Source organism: Myxocyprinus asiaticus, chromosome 16 (genome assembly GCF_019703515.2).
Source record: "Myxocyprinus asiaticus isolate MX2 ecotype Aquarium Trade chromosome 16, UBuf_Myxa_2, whole genome shotgun sequence".
Lineage (NCBI taxonomy): Eukaryota > Metazoa > Chordata > Actinopteri > Cypriniformes > Catostomidae > Myxocyprinus > Myxocyprinus asiaticus.
Genome location: NC_059359.1, coordinates 7,642,661 through 7,659,052, shown reverse-complemented (window position 1 = coordinate 7,659,052; position 16,392 = coordinate 7,642,661). Strand labels below are relative to the sequence as shown.

At 37.5% G+C, this 16,392-nt stretch overlaps 1 protein-coding gene across 2 annotated transcripts; it reads right to left on the bottom strand.

The window, feature by feature from the left end:
- Positions 1-1,553: 1,553 nt before the first annotated feature.
- Positions 1,554-6,007, bottom strand: sult2st3 (sulfotransferase family 2, cytosolic sulfotransferase 3). 2 transcript variants are annotated; one of them, XM_051721181.1, is made up of 6 exons: positions 5,827-6,007; positions 5,038-5,246; positions 4,132-4,258; positions 3,424-3,518; positions 3,074-3,254; positions 1,554-2,213 (listed from the first exon to the last, which is right to left on the bottom strand). In XM_051721181.1, exons 1-6 carry the CDS (start codon positions 5,963-5,965, stop codon positions 2,098-2,100), a joined length of 867 nt encoding a protein of 288 aa, XP_051577141.1. In that variant the 5' UTR covers positions 5,966-6,007; the 3' UTR covers positions 1,554-2,097. The 2 variants fall into 2 exon arrangements, with proteins under 2 accessions (XP_051577141.1, XP_051577142.1); XM_051721182.1 differs by lacking the exon at positions 5,827-6,007 and adding an exon at positions 5,376-5,605.
- Positions 6,008-16,392: the final 10,385 nt, after the last annotated feature.

Here is a 16,392-nt window from a genome sequence, read left to right as displayed (position 1 = left end):
TCAAAGGCTGAAGTTATCTTAAAAAGCAAAGTTTTAATGTAGATTGTACATTAAGTGATTCGGCTAGAATTAGTTGCAGAAGTTTAATACTTAGGGTTAGAGGTTTTAAAAATACCATAATTTTTGAGGAATGGAATTTAAGCACTGTAAAAACTAGAATCATTGTAATACATAATTATGGCACATTCCATGATGTCATTAATTATAAACCATATACTATTAGAAAAAACCGCAAAAGAAAAGGTTTTGCAGCAGTAATTAACAAAAACTAAATGAACTTATCTGCATGCAATCTTTATTTTGAGGTAGTTAATTTAAATATATTAAAATGCTTTTTTAAATATTAAAATGAAAGGAATAGTTCACTCAAAAATGACAATTCTCTCATCATTTACTCACCCTTATGCCATACCAGATGTGTATGACTTTCTTCTGTTGAACACAAATGAAGATTTTTAGAAAACAATTATCAGCTCTGTAGGTCCACAATACAAGTGAATGGGTACCAAGAATTTTAAAGCTCCAAAAGCACATAAAGGCAGCATAAAAGTAATCAGTTTAATCCATATCTTCAGAAGCAATATGATAAGTGCAGGTGAGAAACATATCAATATTTAAGTCCCTTTTACTATCAATCTCCACTTTTACTCTCACATTCTTATTTTGTTTTTGGCTAATAACATTCTTCTTGCATATCGCTACCTACTGGGCAGGGAGGAGAAATAATAGTAAAACAATTTTGTTTACTTTTTTTGTACCCATTCACTTGTATTTTGTGGACCTACGGAGCTGACAATTTCTTCTAAACATATTTGTGTTTAGAAGAAAGAAAGGCATGAGGGTGAGTAAATGATGAGAGAATTTTTATTTTTGGGTGAACTATCCCTTTAAAAGCTTTATTATAATTATTTTATTTGACATCATATTAGTATAAATTATCTATGTGTTAATATAGAATACAGTAGTACAGCTTTTATTTATAAATTCATTTTTATTATTTTTGTCTACCCCAAGCTTTAAACTCTAAACTTGGTTTTGGTCAAGTGGTGCTTAATGTGAAAAACAGCAGAAACAAAAAAAGTTGACAAGCAGAAAACATTTGTCAACACAAGTTGGACTGGCTGAAGAACTCAGTCTGTGGGGAAAGAGCAGGTGCTTTCTTTACATGCAAAAACGTTTTGCATTAATGTAGCTACTTAAAGAGGGCTAACAAACCTCATACATAGAAATACTTTGTAGAATGACCGCTTTATGCTATACTTCATCTAAAACTATTTAAAACAGCATTTTGATAATTCTATTAATTGTTTACCAATTATAATGCATGCATTTTTTTTCATGACCTCACATTTTTGTATGTTTAGAAATTAAATTGTCACACCACAGAACTATCCGAAATAAGTGAAGGCAAAAAGGTGATTAAAAGTGGTGAAAAACCTTAAAGAAATTATTACCAGTTACACTTTCCCTTATACATTCATTTTATTGTACCATAATCTTGATATTGATTTAAAAAAAGACCACAGACAAATGATGCATCAAGTACCAATATATAGTATATTAAAGCATTTATTGCAATTTAAAAGCAACATGAATTAGGTATTGGGATACTTTGTAAGATCAGTAATATAACATATGCATGACTTTCTCAGAGATAAACCTCATAATATTTTGTGATACAAGTTTCAGACTAAAAACTAGACAATTCAGGGCCACTTTTCAAACTAATTGTGTTCTACTTCATAATAAGCTCAGAGTTATTTTTTTCAACTTCCCAAGAAATGTCTTGTAACCTCTTTCAATGACTCAAATCAATGTAAACGGATGCAAGGAAGTTGCATGCTCCATGTTATGTTGCAAAAACCAGACAAAGACTTAACTGGCCTAACTGTCTTCACTATTTCAGTGTCTTTATCTTGAGCAATGATAGCAGCAATACAGTACATCTTTTCACTCTGTGCTGCTGAATGAATGTTAAACCTTACACTTGAATAGACACTGAAACAGCAAAAACAGGTTAAGTAAACGGTAACACATTCCCACTATGACTGTGTTTATTTTGATGTACACTCAGATGTCATGAATAGAGATTCTCTCTCATTCCTCATCCCATGGGAAACTGATGTTACTTCCATTCATTTCCTCTTGAATCGCTGCTGTAAACTTGGCATCAAGCTCAGGGCTAAAGTGGTTCTTCCAGTCTCCAGCGATACCTGAAAACAAACAGAACGGTTTCATTCAAGAACAAAAATTTCTATTGACTGCTAGTCATGACAATGGGCCCCACAGTGCAAAAATGGTCATTACTATAAAACATATAAAATCACTGTAAATGTGATGAGTGGATTTTTTTAGAGAAAGTACTAAAATAAGCACTTTATAGATCAGAAAAATAACATGTCAGAAAACTTTTTTCCCAACATACTGATGTTAGGTTAGAATGTACATGAAAGTACAAGGGAAAGTGTGTTTTATAGGTGCTGTGACAAGTCAGCATTTCTTCAAAGTTTTTAAAGATCTTAATCACGTTTCAACTTTTTTCTGGAAGTGCAAATAAACTCTTAAGTCTGCATTTTTATGAGGTGTGAGCATTATTCAGCAAGCCACACTTCAGCTCCCATTAATGCTTTGCGGAATGAATAAATTAGGCAAATGAACATGTACTGCACATAGATTTACTGTTTGCTGATTTTATATATGCTGCTGTTATTGTATTTGTTGTAAATTGTAGTTATTTGTCATTTTGTGATAATTAAGAGCTCATCTTATACGCAGCAACGGCCCAAATTACCCAGCAGCCCACTGGGAATACGCCCGGTGCTCCCGATGGCCAGTCCGCCACTGGGGTGAGTAAATAATGAGAGAATTTTCATTTTTTGGGTGAACTATCCCTTTAATATTATCATAATTTCGTAGCTTTCAATGCTTCAAAGGTGAAGACGGGGAGTGTGTTAAGGAAAATGTGAGTAAAAAGAATCTTTATTTTTGAAATTTTGTTTAGGTGATGCTAGTGGCACAAAAATGACACAAATCACTTTTAAAATATGCACCAGTACTGTTTAAATCTGTGTACCTTTTCTGAGGAAGGAAGACTTTTTGCAGTCCATGATATTTTGTGGCACTAGAGAGTAGTTTGACATGGTGTTTGTTTTCATATTTTTGAAAGTGCAGTGATCGACCACGCGATCCAGAGCATCTGCACTAAGCTGGCGACCAAGAAGGGTCAAAATCCGCACAAGGACTCCACGAAGGTCCTACAATTAAGAGTAAAAGGATGTGAATTTTATTGCAAAAAGATGGGTAGATGTGTGAAATTGCATTTTATGGAGAAATTATAGAAAAGTGTGCACATCCAACCCAAGTGGGGTTCAGGTGCAGGAAACAATGCAGAAAACTTTGGTTAATTTCGGCACTTGGCTTTACCTGAAGCATGTCTTCATAGGTGATGTAGAGAATTCTATCCCCAAGGTCAGTGTTTTGCCAACTTTTCACATGGTCAGTCCACTTCCCGAAAAAAACTGTGCCAGCAATTTTCAGATCATGTCAATATTCGTGATATACTCTTCATCCATCCATGGATGATTCTTCAATTATTGATACATGACTATTTGAAATCTGGAAAAATGAATCCTCTTAAAACCTTTATCTTATGTCCTCGAAAAAGTTTTTTTCCCCCCGTGATATTCCTTTTTTTTTTTACTTTTTGGAGAAAAAGTAAACTGCCTTCGACTGGCAGTCAATTCCCTTTGAATTTATAAAAATATAGACATTTATTTTTTCTAAATTACATTTCTCTACATAAATCTACTCAAACTGAGAGATGTTTTCCCTTGTCATTTCTCATTTCTATAACAACCAAATACAAACTTTTTTGGGTGAAAATCAATTGTTCTTTAAATGTTTGACGTGACGCACTAAAATGAAAAAATAAAAAAAATAAATTAAAAAAAATGTATGAGACTTTTTTTATATATCAGTTATAATATATCCTTTAAAAGTAGAATGATTGTTTAAAATATATATATATATATATATATATATATATATTTAAAATCATTCCTCTAATTGAAGAATCACCCTCATACTGTTTGACGTACTGAAAGATTACTGTAAAAAACATGAATGTCCCACCATTTCCTGCTAGGAATTTGTCAGTGAATTCTTCTAATGTTCCAGGTTCGTCAAGGAAAGAGGCCATTTTATGAAAGTGGAAAGATGAAACTAAAACATCTTTGGGATTCCGAGTGACGTAAATTACCTGAGGATGATAGATAAATTATTACGATCATACATGTTTATTAAAGATCAAGCCATCAACAAAAATGTGGACACGTTTCAACACTTTTCAAGCCACACTTAAAATGTATGAATTTCACTTCATATGAAACAAAATATCCAAACAAGTAGAATCTGTAAACAAATGATGTTTACATCAGTTTTTATAGAACTAAATTTACTTTTAATGAGCTGAACATCACATAATTTATAGTAGAAGTCAGTTGCCTTCAAGGTCACACAGGTGTCCTATAGTTCATCACATTAACTATGGACATGTTTCACTAACCTTTGACAACCAGAAATTGTCCAAATACTTTTAAAACCTCACAAAAGTTCTTGTTGTGAAATGTTTTGCTTGAAAAGTGTGCTTGTACTTTCTTTAAAATGCCACTCGGTTTGATATTTTGTTATCTAATACAATGACATTCATGCATTATGTTGGCTTTAGTGTCAAAATACAAAATACTAGTTGAAATTCCAAGATGATCTTAAACTAAAATGATTTACGCAACAAAGCACCTAAAACATAATAAATATTGGAGAACAGCAATGGTTTTAACGGTCCATTTAGCTGGTCACCAGCTGTTGGTTTGCAGAAGATGTCAATACAGGTAACTGAATACAGAAAATCTTATTGTTTCTGTCCCAGTAGAACATTCAAATGTAAAACCTTCAGTATAGATGAAAACCCAAAAGCAATACAACCCAGATAATCTATAAAGTCTATTGAGATAAGATTGTCTGGCTGATTATTTGTACCTTGGCCTTGGAGTTGAAAAAAGTTTGAGGCATCAAATGATAAGGCATGTGGGACACCATGGCTCGTGGTGAAGGGATTTTATCCAGGATCGAAGAAGCACGAGTTTCCTCTAGCCATGGGACCCTGTCCCAGTTTGGGATGGTTTGCACTACGGTCAGGTCTCCTCCATTCAGGAGCAGAGGAAGAATTTCCTGCATCCATGTGGTACCTAAAAAAACAAAACACCAATGAGGTCACACTGATTAGATTCATGCACATAAAATAATAATAATAATAATAATAATAATTTAATTACATAAAACATCCTAAATACAAATAAATAACTTTAAATCTTTACCAGATTTAGGATAGGTGATAATGAACACATCATTATCCATTACACTGAATTTCTCAAAATATCTAAAACTGTGTTTGCTGTGACTTTCCTTTGGGCACATCAGTCCATGATAGTCAATATACTTTACACTCTCCATAATGACAATAATATGCAGTAAAAGTGCAGGCACAAGAGATGAAGAACAGAAACCCAAAGACAGCAATTTCTAGTCTAAGGTCTCTCAGTATGAAATATAACCCTACAATATATATACCATTTTGCCATTGTATATGGTGGATATTACAATATAACAGTCAAATTATGGCTTCCTCACAATTTGAGGAAGTTGATATGCTTGGCAAATTGCTCGACATATATGCACTTATGCAAAGAATTGCTGCATTTTTCGCAAAATGAGACTTTTTTCTGTGTTGACAGATGCATTATGCATTATATAAAAGAGTGATCTTACCAGATTTTGGATAAGTAACGCTGAAGATGTCATCATCTTTGACTGTGAATTTCTCATGGTAGTTGAGACTTTCCTCTGAATGTGAGATTCTTGGCACCAGGATCCCATGGTAAATCATATAGAGGTCGGTGTTTGCCATCGGCTTTGAAAAACAAGGAAGTTTTGTTCACAGTGTTCTGTGGGAATTCACTTGTATTTGGAGGGTGGGAGGGGGTGGGAGGGGGTGGGAGGGAGGGGGAGGGGGTGGGAGGGATGGGGAGAGAGGGAGAGAGAGAGGGAGAGAGAAAACATTCATTAACTCAATATGGAGTCATAACTGACATTCAGACTAGAGATTGGAGGAAAGGTTATTTGGGTTTAAATGCACTTCAAAAGGCGAAAGATTTTACGTAATCTTATTATGTAAGTAGGGTTGTGGAGTAACGTAACGGAATACATGTAACAGGATAACGTATTTAAAATACAAAATATTAGTAACTGTATTCCACTACAGTTACAATTTAAATCGTCGGTAATCAGACTACAGATACATTCAAAAAGTATTTTGATTACTGAAGAGATTACTTTGCATTTTATTGTTATTGATCCATTTAATATTTAGCCAATTCAGTTGGAAATCATTTATCCATATAAATGATGAGATCCAAGGAGCGTCTGAACAGCGGTGCAACACTTTCTTAAGCAGACAGGGAAGTAAGTTTTAAGTAAGTTTGGAGCAGCAGAAATAGAAATACACCGTGCGTAAACTGTCAGGTGGACATTTAGTTTTATGCTAAGCTAAGCTATTTGTAACCATTTTACAAATTTTACAAAATCAAGAAAATCCACGTTAGCACATAACTTTTTTCCTCTAGTAAGACCTTTGATCTTAGGGCAAAAATGAGAATTGTTGTATTGTTTTTCTGTAAAAATATAAATATATATATATATTTACCTACAACCAGCTGAAAAAAAATGCTGGCTTTTTGACAAGTAACCTTAAGATAATTAAGCTAGTGCTGTGTCATGACAATAAAGGCCGAAACATACTTCACGAACTGGCGGTTACAAACCTCAGACCACAAGAGGGCAGTAGATTTTTTTAGGCGTGACCACGAAACCGGTGCTGCGTACCAAACCACGAAAATGCTACCTTCGGAGGCAGGATGAAAATAAGGTACTTTTCAAACTGTTTGGAGATCAGTTTCTTTAAGCGTTCCATTCATTCAAAACAGCTGTTGAATAATCCATTAACTGATTAGGCAGCAAGTCAGCTGCCTGCCTACGCTTATTCGGATGCAGCCCGGATGTGGTAGATGAGTGGGGGAGAGACAGAGAAAAAACAAGTTCGTTTGAATGGACTAGGGACAAAAAGTCGTACATATTTTTCCGAAAAGATTCATCTCAAATTGCTGCCCGAGTCCGCCATGACAGTTGTTGATTGAAAGAAGAAAACCCACTCTAGCGCCACTTGCGGCAACACTGATAATGCAGCGTGTACTTGCGTTGTGTTATGAATTGAGCACTGACACATTTCACAACGCAACGACGCGTGAAATCGAGCTTGCGTAGCAAGGTGCGTCTGCGTTCATGTTCTTGCGTGTGTTTGGGCCTTAAGGGGCTTTCCACACCAAACCTGTTTTTCATTTGTTTTCTATAAATAAAGATGGATGTTTTTGACCACTACGTCACTTTCACTATGATTTTAGCATCTCTCGCAGGAGCGCTGCATGTTTAGACTCCATGTCAAGTTATAAAGAACTTTAACTGTTAAAATGGAGAGGGGGTCTGCCTGCATCTTGCAAGACTACTACAAGACACGCCCAATACAAGTTACGCCCCCTCCAAATAACCAACTAAATCCTTGGAGCTGTTGGATGCCACATTGATACACTGTTTGTTGTGTTTATGTGGAGTCCTGCTGCAACCATACACCTACGCCTATCCATAACTTTAATAAACCTAACCTTTGTTAAATCATTAAATATACTGTAAATTAGAAGTTTTTTTTTAATTCAATCACTAAGTGGCGACAGTGAGGAGAAATTATATGAAAGTGAAGCGGAGAAGCTAGCGGTATGCTAAGCTAATAGGCTAACCGATTAGCTTGTGAGCTAACAGGAGGAAACAGAACAGATAAATGCTTATCTTACCATTTATATCTTTTTTATTATTGAACAAGCAGAAATTGTACAAACACATTCAGGATTAGAGTAAATAGCACTTTCACAAAGATTCACATTAAACAAGTAAGTTCAGTTTACTATTTATATCTTCTGTTTAATAATATGATATGTGGCATATAATTAAAAAGTTATTCTTTGTCATATTTAAAGAGTTAGTCATGAAACGGAAGTTGTGACGTATTTCCGAGTGAAACAGCTTATGGAACAAGAAAAAAAATTTGAGTTTATCCATTGGATGTTGATTCGATTGTGAAAATATGGGCGTTGCATAGCAGAACAGAGGCAGATCTGAATGCGAGTTTGCAGTGGGGACACACACCCCCTACCAGGGTGCTGCTCGATTCGAAGCTGGTTATCAGTGAAATTGAGCAGCGATCTCATCACATTTATGATCAAACTGACAACATAAATGGATGAGTACATTGTGGCCTTTTCTTACGAAGAGGCTATAACCGTTGAAAAACGAGTGAGTAAAAGATAATCATATTTTAACGTGTTTAATCACAAAACACTAAATATAAAGGAAAAAAAAAAAAAAACTTTTGCTATGCATCCCAAGATAACTGCTTTCAAAAATATATATTAACTCCAGAGGCTTCCGAAGCCTTGTATTCATTAGTGATCACCTCAGCAATTCAGGCATGAAATGTCTCGAACACAACCACGAATTCGCTGTTATTCCTCCTCATTCTAAATGTAAATTCAAGCCAGTGTAAAACGGGTCACAAACCTATCGGTCTGTTCCGGAGTGGAACTTCAATAAATGGCCCTTTGAAGGTCTCTGCCTTGTTCTGTCTTTTCTGAGCGCTGAAGTAAAGCAATTATTGTTAATTTACACTTTACAAATTGACTCCAATTTTATATTAATCTGACTCCAATTTAAGTTGACCTCCTAATTTAGATTACAGCTCTAATTAACTTCTGATCATTCTTTTAATTTGATCTTTTTAAGTTATTGATTACTCTAAATCCTCTTCTATTCATTGTCCTTTCAATCTTTGGAGTCTTACGCCGGCCATTATTAAATTACGTAAACCTCCCGAAAAGTTCAGTTCTTAGTCAGCGGTTGTAGGGTTAACTAATATCGTCTGGTTTGGCTTGTCTCATAACCAGATGATATTGCCGCTTAGTCACGTACATACAACTTGCTAAGACGGGCGGTGAGCAGTGACTGAGAGTCTTTATATGGCTTTCTCCTACCCAGTTGTCCTGGGTGGTTTCTCCTATATTAAAGCTCCAGTATGGTCTACCCTGGTCTAATGAAATTCAAATCCTACCCGGTTGTCCTGGGTGGTTTCTCACAATGATTCCAAAGAAATTCAGAATAAATCAAATAATAACAATTTATTTGCCAGGTAGGATATAAAACATTGTTACAAGAATTCAATCAATCCCAATTTCACATATGATCAGAATAAACAAACTTTCCTAAAAATAAGATATAAGTCAGAGAAACATACTTGGCAAATAGAAACTACATACAGCGACAGTATGGGAGATCTGAATACAGACTCCCTGAGCTTCTTGCCAACTTTCCTTAAATGCCCAGACAGAATAAACATTGTGTACCAAATGGTATTATCTTTTGAACAATGAGAATTTGGGGGTGAATGGGTTCTTGACTTCCTGGGATTTAACCTTTTTAACATAGAGGAGATCATTTAAATTGTAGGTCAAGGAGGGGGATGGACCTCCAGAATAATGCAGTATTTGGCAAAGACCTTATAACTTTGTCACCATTAGTTTTACCAACATGGGAAAGAGACCATTATACCAGTCATACAGAGACCTCTTAAATTATATCAAACACACACAGTTGCATTCTTTGTTTTCATGGTATTTGTTTGTTACATTTTCACATATACATCTTGTGTGTGTGTGTGTACCTTGTGGGGGAGACAAGGGGGAGAGAGAACAGCTGGAGTTTGTGGGGGTAAGCTGGGTTTTTCACACAGTGATGCCTTTGTTTTCTCAGGTGAAAATCCTACTTGTGAGAGAGTTTGAGCGTTGTTTTCCCTGGAAGTCTTTCGTTGTTCCATGTGGGGATGTGCTGGTTTACAGTTCTCTTGGCACCTAGCCTTACACCAGCTGACCCATAACCAAGGAAGTTTGGGTTAAGGAACGATAGTTTTGATGGAAAACAGACGAAAATACACCTTGCCATCTTCACCAACATGCGATTGACACTTCGTTCAACTCTACGCAAGGTTGTGGTATTTATAAGAAAGGGGCAGGGTTTAAGTGGACTAAATGATTGGAGAAGTCCTGCATACGTTACCAAAGAGAATTTTGTCGTTTCACCAGAAGATCATGTTATGAAATTTTGATTAAAGATTAAGTAAAAAAAAAAAAGAAAAAACATATGCATGGATGAATCATTCACAATAAGATCAATAACATGCATTTAGAAAATAAATAGGGTGAATTTACATTTCATGCCGACTTAGAGAAAATGAATCATACAGCGATTGCATAGGATTTTAAAAGTTCTTGTAGCCAATAGAATCGCTTGATAGTCTTGCAGGACACAGACAGTAGGGATGTTCGATTCAGACTTTTTTGGAGTCGATTCTGATTTCTGACTCTAGATGTAAGAGTCGATGGAATCGACTCCTCGACTCCATTTATTTTTTAGTAAGGACAGGGTCAAGATTCGAGGCAGTCACAAAGGGTGGCCATTAGGGGGCAGTGCCTTCCAAAGTGACACAATGTGGCCCTCAAAAATTGCTTGTCAGGCATGAAGGGAAAAATAACTGAATGATAAAAATCCTCAAGAGTTTTCACTCATATTAGCTTGTTTAATACAATCATTTAGATTGCTGCTCCATAATAATTCTGCAGTTTTTCTGTAACTGCTGGTCTAGGCTCAGTTTCTCTCACCCAAACCCAAACTATTAGTGGGGCAGGAAAAGCTGACTCTAAATCAGTTTTCCTTGACCAAAATGTACTAAACAGCAGGGGGCTTAATTAACATATTTTGGTGTGTTTATTGCTTTTAAAATATCGCTTGCTCTCAGATCATAAAGTGTTCCCTATTCAATAGCATGTTCTGGTGATGGACCTGACAATTTTACAGTCATTATCATACACTCAATGTAGTTCCCTTACGATTCAGTTCACTTGACATATGGGAAATTCCTTTTCCGATGACCTAGTTGAAACCCCTCTACAATAACAGCAATTCTAAGATTGGCTATGGTGTTTAAGCCCTGCCCTTTTAGGCGCGAATCTGTCCGGTATATAAGCGGGTGCAGAAATACCATTCCTCCGAATTTTCTTCCTTCAAGACAGCGATTCATCTCTTGTCTTAGAAGCCCTCTACATTTGTCGCCGTCGAAAGACATGAGTCAGTGGGCAGAATATTCGCAAGCTTAGATGACTCTCCGCTCCCCTGAGGTGTTCCGGCGGACATCCTACACCTCGCTGTTAGACACTTCATTGGTGAACGGGTCCTCGCTTCAGCGATACACCTACTCCATGCAGTGCTTCGGCCTGAGTATCCTTTATTGCTATATCTGCTATATTTTTTATATATAAAAAAGAGCCACTTACGTGTTCATGTCTGTAACAGCGTTCATACTTTATGGGCAAATGGAGGCGTCAGGATGTAGTGGAAACAGTCAACGTGAGTATTTAATTTAACTTATTTATTTTTTCTCCCCAATTTGGAATACTCAATTCCCAATGCGCTCTATGTCCTCGTGGTGGTGTAGTGACTTGCCTCAATCTGGGTGGCAGAGGATGTATCTCAGTTGCCTCCACATCTGAGACCGTTAATCCGCGCATCTTATCACGTGGTATGTTGAGCGCGTTACAGCGGAGACGTAGCGCATGTGGAGGCCCATGCTATTCTCATATGGCATCTACGCACAACTCACCACGTGCCCCACCGAGAGCGAGAACCACACATTATAGCGACCATGAGGAGGTTACCCCATGTGACTCTAACCTCCCTAGCAATCGGGCCAATTTGGTTGCTTAGGAGACCTAGCTGGAGTCACTCAGCATGCCATGGATTCGAACTCGCGACTCCAGGGGTGGTAGTCAGCATCAATGTTTGCTGAGCTACCCAGGCCCCCCAATGTGTGTATTTTATTACATTTCAGTGTTGTTCACAAAACTCAAACAAAAGGGCACTCAGTGGCCAAATAAACACACACAAATGAGTCAAGCAGTCTTGTCGCACACACAGGAACATCTTCTCTCTGGTCCCTCTCTTTCTGCCAACTTATGCGCTATTGTCAGCCTTTTCTGGTCTCATCACTATAACAAGAGACAGGTGTTAATGATAATGAAAGCCCAGGTGACGAGCCTTACCATCACGATAACAAGAGACAGGTGTTTATGATAATGAAAACCCAGGTGATGAGCCTTACCGCTCTCCCTCTCCAACTGATGCGCTTTGTCTGCCTTTTCAGGTCTCCTTCCGCCATCACTATAACAACAGACAAGTGTAAATGATAATGACAGCCCAGGTGATGAGCCTTACCGCTCTCCCTCGCCCACAGACAGACACACAACCACGCCCCCATCCCCACAGTGTCTTTTTAAACATGTAATTCCGTAAGTGTTCCTTATGCGAGGGGCACATCGGATCAAATTGAGAGCTGCGTTCGCTGTCTGGGCCACATCCACACAGATGCAGCACTCATGGAGACAAACTGCCCTCACTTTGAGGGCATGAGTCTCAAGGCCCTCGTTCTGAGGGACGATTCAGCCTCCCGCACCTTCCTAACTGCCTCTTCTATGACTCGCGAGGGATCACACAAGGAGGCACGGTGGGGCAGCAAGGTCGAGCAGGATGAATTTGAGGTGGACCTCGTGCCGGCACATGCCCTGAGAGCCCCTCAATCTCCATGTACCGCGTCTGTGGCGGTACAGTATATCCGTGACGAGCATCGGCCCTCTGCAGGAGAGCATGACCTCGTCACGTTTGGCAGTTCTGACGCTGGGGATGATGTTAAGTCTCTCACTGCATCTGACACTGGCGAGTGGTCAATGGAGGATGTCACCGCCCCTAAAAGCACTCATGGGGCCCACCTTCGAGCCTCTGGACTCTGTTGAATTGCGTGTGCTTTCTCTTAAGACTGCATTACTGCTGGCTCTGGAGTTTGGTCCGGGTCTTTCAAAAGCCACCGTCAAACCAAGGAAAGGCTATTTGCCTAAGGTTTTATCCACGCCTTTCAGAGCTCAGGTGGTTTACCTTCAGGCCTTTTTCCCTCCTCCATTTAATTTGGAGGAACAGTCCTTGCATTTATGCCCTGTGCGAGCACTACACACATACGCTGAGTGTACATGTCAGTTCAGACTGTCTTACCAGCTCTTTGTGTGTATGGAGGATGCACAAAAGGAATATCCATCTCCAAGCAAAGACTTTCCCACTGGATCGTTGATGCGATCGCCTTGGCTTACGAGTCGCAGTGTGCGAATTGCCCAATTGGTGTTAAAGCACACTCAACTACAGGCATGGCCTCTTCATGGGCATGGACGAATGGTGTGTCCTTACAAGATATATGCTTTGCAGCAGGCTAGCCTTCTCCAAACACATTCGCAAGGTTTTACAACCTAGACCTAGAAGTTCTGAAAGTTTTGTCTTTAGGACGCACATGCATTACCTCTCACTCAAATGTACAGTACTGTGCAAAAGTTTTAGGCATTTGTGAAAAATGTTGCATAGTGAGGATGTCTTCAAAAATAATTACATAAATAGTTTTAATTTATCACTTAATGTCATACACAGTCCAGTAAACATAAAAAAGCTAAATCAATATTCAGTGTGACCATCTTTGCCTTTATAACAGCACCAATTCTCCTAGCTACACCTGGACACAGTTTTTCTTGGTTGTTGGCAGATAGGATGTTCCAAGCTTCTTGGAGAATTCGCCACAGTTCTCTATCTATTTCGGCTGTCTCAATTGCTTATGTCTCTTTATGTAATCTCAGACTGACATGATGTTCAGTGGGGGGCTTTGTGGGGGCCATGACATCTGTTGCAGGGCTCCCTGTTCTTCTATTCTAATCTTTTTTATTTGCAAAAGTAATGTTTGGGAGTCTAACATTTATATTTCCTATTGACACGCTAAAGCTGAAGATATAAATAACGATCTTAAGACAAATGCTTTTGTGAAACATCTTATGTGAAACAAACATCTTTTGCACAGTACTGTACATGATAAATGAGTGTCCCACCTACATGTGTGTGTAAGGCATGTGATTGGTATAAGAAAGCCAATTCATAGAACAAAAGAGTCAATCCCTATCTAGAGTCGACTCCGATTACATGGCTTGTCAGTGTCGAGGAATCAACTCTTTTGGAGTCGACTCCCCATCCCTAGCAGACAGATACACTTGGGAAAATGCATCTCGAGACACCTACGTTCTGCTCGTCATTGTGCCTCATCTTGCTTTTGTAGCACGTGAATGTTTGTTCTGAACGGTTACAGTCTTTTAAGCTTTAGCCAGTGCTACACATACTCAAGAAAATTAATTAATGGTAATTAATAAATGGTACTTTTAGATACATCACAGTACTGTATGATTATCATATATAGATCTTATTTAGAGAAGCACCATCTTTAATTTTTGACGGGAATGACAACGAGGCTGTGAGGGACAGACTTACAGTCCCTTCAATTGGTTGTACTGCTTTTTAAAGTTTTTTGATCTTTCCACTAATGAAATAAAAATTTCGCAAAGAATAAAAAACATCTCAAAGATATGAATGTCTTATTGACATCCAAGAGGAAATGCCTTTTTTACGTATTGCAGATAAGTAAACAACATATAAAATACGTCTTCCAGTTGTAAACACACATCAAATAGATGTCTGGGTGATGTACGTGTGCTAACAGGGGATCTAGGAGCTTTTGATGATAGCTTTATACGGTGGATGCCATTAAAGAGACTGTAAGTCTACCCCTCACAGCCTTTAAAGTTCAAAGATTGCGCTACTGTGAATAAGGTCCATTACCATGGCATTTACATGGTAAGCTATACCCCCAAAAAACTATGGTATTACCTATGCCCCACAGATGCACCCCCAAGTGTGCATCAAAACTAAACAAAACGTCCATTTTTAAACGTTACTCTTACATTTATAGTTTCTATTAATAAAATATTCAGGTCAGGAATGTAACATCACGCTCAGGTTTAGGCTATACATGAATACATGGGAATCACGTGTGAATTGTGTAATAAATTAACATAGACATTTCAAGAACGTGTATATGATGTCGTATCTTAATGTTACATTTGATAAGCTCCAGACACGCACAATTAACAGAGACTGCAAACTGAGTCAAGACCGTGCCCACAAAAAATCACAACGTGTGCATTTTCATTCATATGGTTTACACTTTAGAAAGATTGGCTGCACAGATTCATAAATTATTAGTAATTTTGTATATGTTTATTTAAAATGTCACTTTGTCCTTGTGCCTCTTGGATAAACAGTCATACAAATATTTTGTATATTATTCAGATGAATTTGTTATTAATTTTGAAGTCATTATTCGTGCCTTTCCGAATAAGGTATTCAGCTTCGGGCACATCCATAGTCTCCAGCTAGGCTGTTTTTTGTCAGCAAGGAAATATAAGATAAATGTGTACTAAGCCACCCCCCATTGACTGATTTGTCTTTAAAGGTGTTCATTATTTTTTTTTTTCCTGTTATAGTAAAACTACCCTTAAGATTCTGCAGTAATACACACAGCTGATAACCCACACTCCATGCATCTCAACAGATTTATGAGATGAGCTTGACTGGATTGGCAACTGGGTCAGTACACTGGAATACACTTCTAAAAGACTTGAACAGAGCTGCTTATCTTGGAAAACTTTTTTAATTAAGTACTAACCCTCTATAACTATTGCATCAAAACACAACATATTATTAAGACGATGTCATGAAAATATCCTTGTACACATTAGCACACTTATTTAAGGATTGTTCACCCGAAATTAAACTTTTTCATCATTTTCTCACCCTCATGTTGTTCCAAACCCGCATGACTTTCTTTCCTTTGTGGAACACAAAAATGTTAAGTAGAATGTTATAGACTCGGTCACCATTTACATTCATTGTATGGAAAAATAAGATGCAATGAAATTGAACGGTGACTGAAGCTGTCATTCTGCCTTTTGTGTTTTGTGCAAATGAAGACAGAATTTTAATTTTGGGGTGTCCCTTTAAGCATTACAAAGTGTAGTAGTTTATGCTTATAATAAATCCCTTATACTGTAGATGTTGTAGCTTTTATTATTTTTGGACTGTGCATTTAAATTTGTAGGGTTTTTACAAACTGTGTTACTAATTAAGTATAAATCAACCATTGTTTTTGTTTTAAATCTGCTTTTTCATGCTTATTACAGATATGGCGATGTTTTTAATATGGTCAGTAAT

Bases quoted from the DNA above. Each gene is read 5' to 3' on its own strand.
- sult2st3 (XM_051721181.1), bottom strand. From the start codon at position 5,965: ATGGCAAACACCGACCTCTATATGATTTACCATGGGATCCTGGTGCCA. The intron at 5,247-5,826 runs GTAAGATCACTC...TTGTTTTTTTAG, and splicing joins CGTTACTTATCCAAAATCTG to GTACCACATGGATGCAGGAA. The intron at 4,259-5,037 runs GTACAAATAATC...TATCATCCTCAG, and splicing joins TTTTCAACTCCAAGGCCAAG to GTAATTTACGTCACTCGGAA.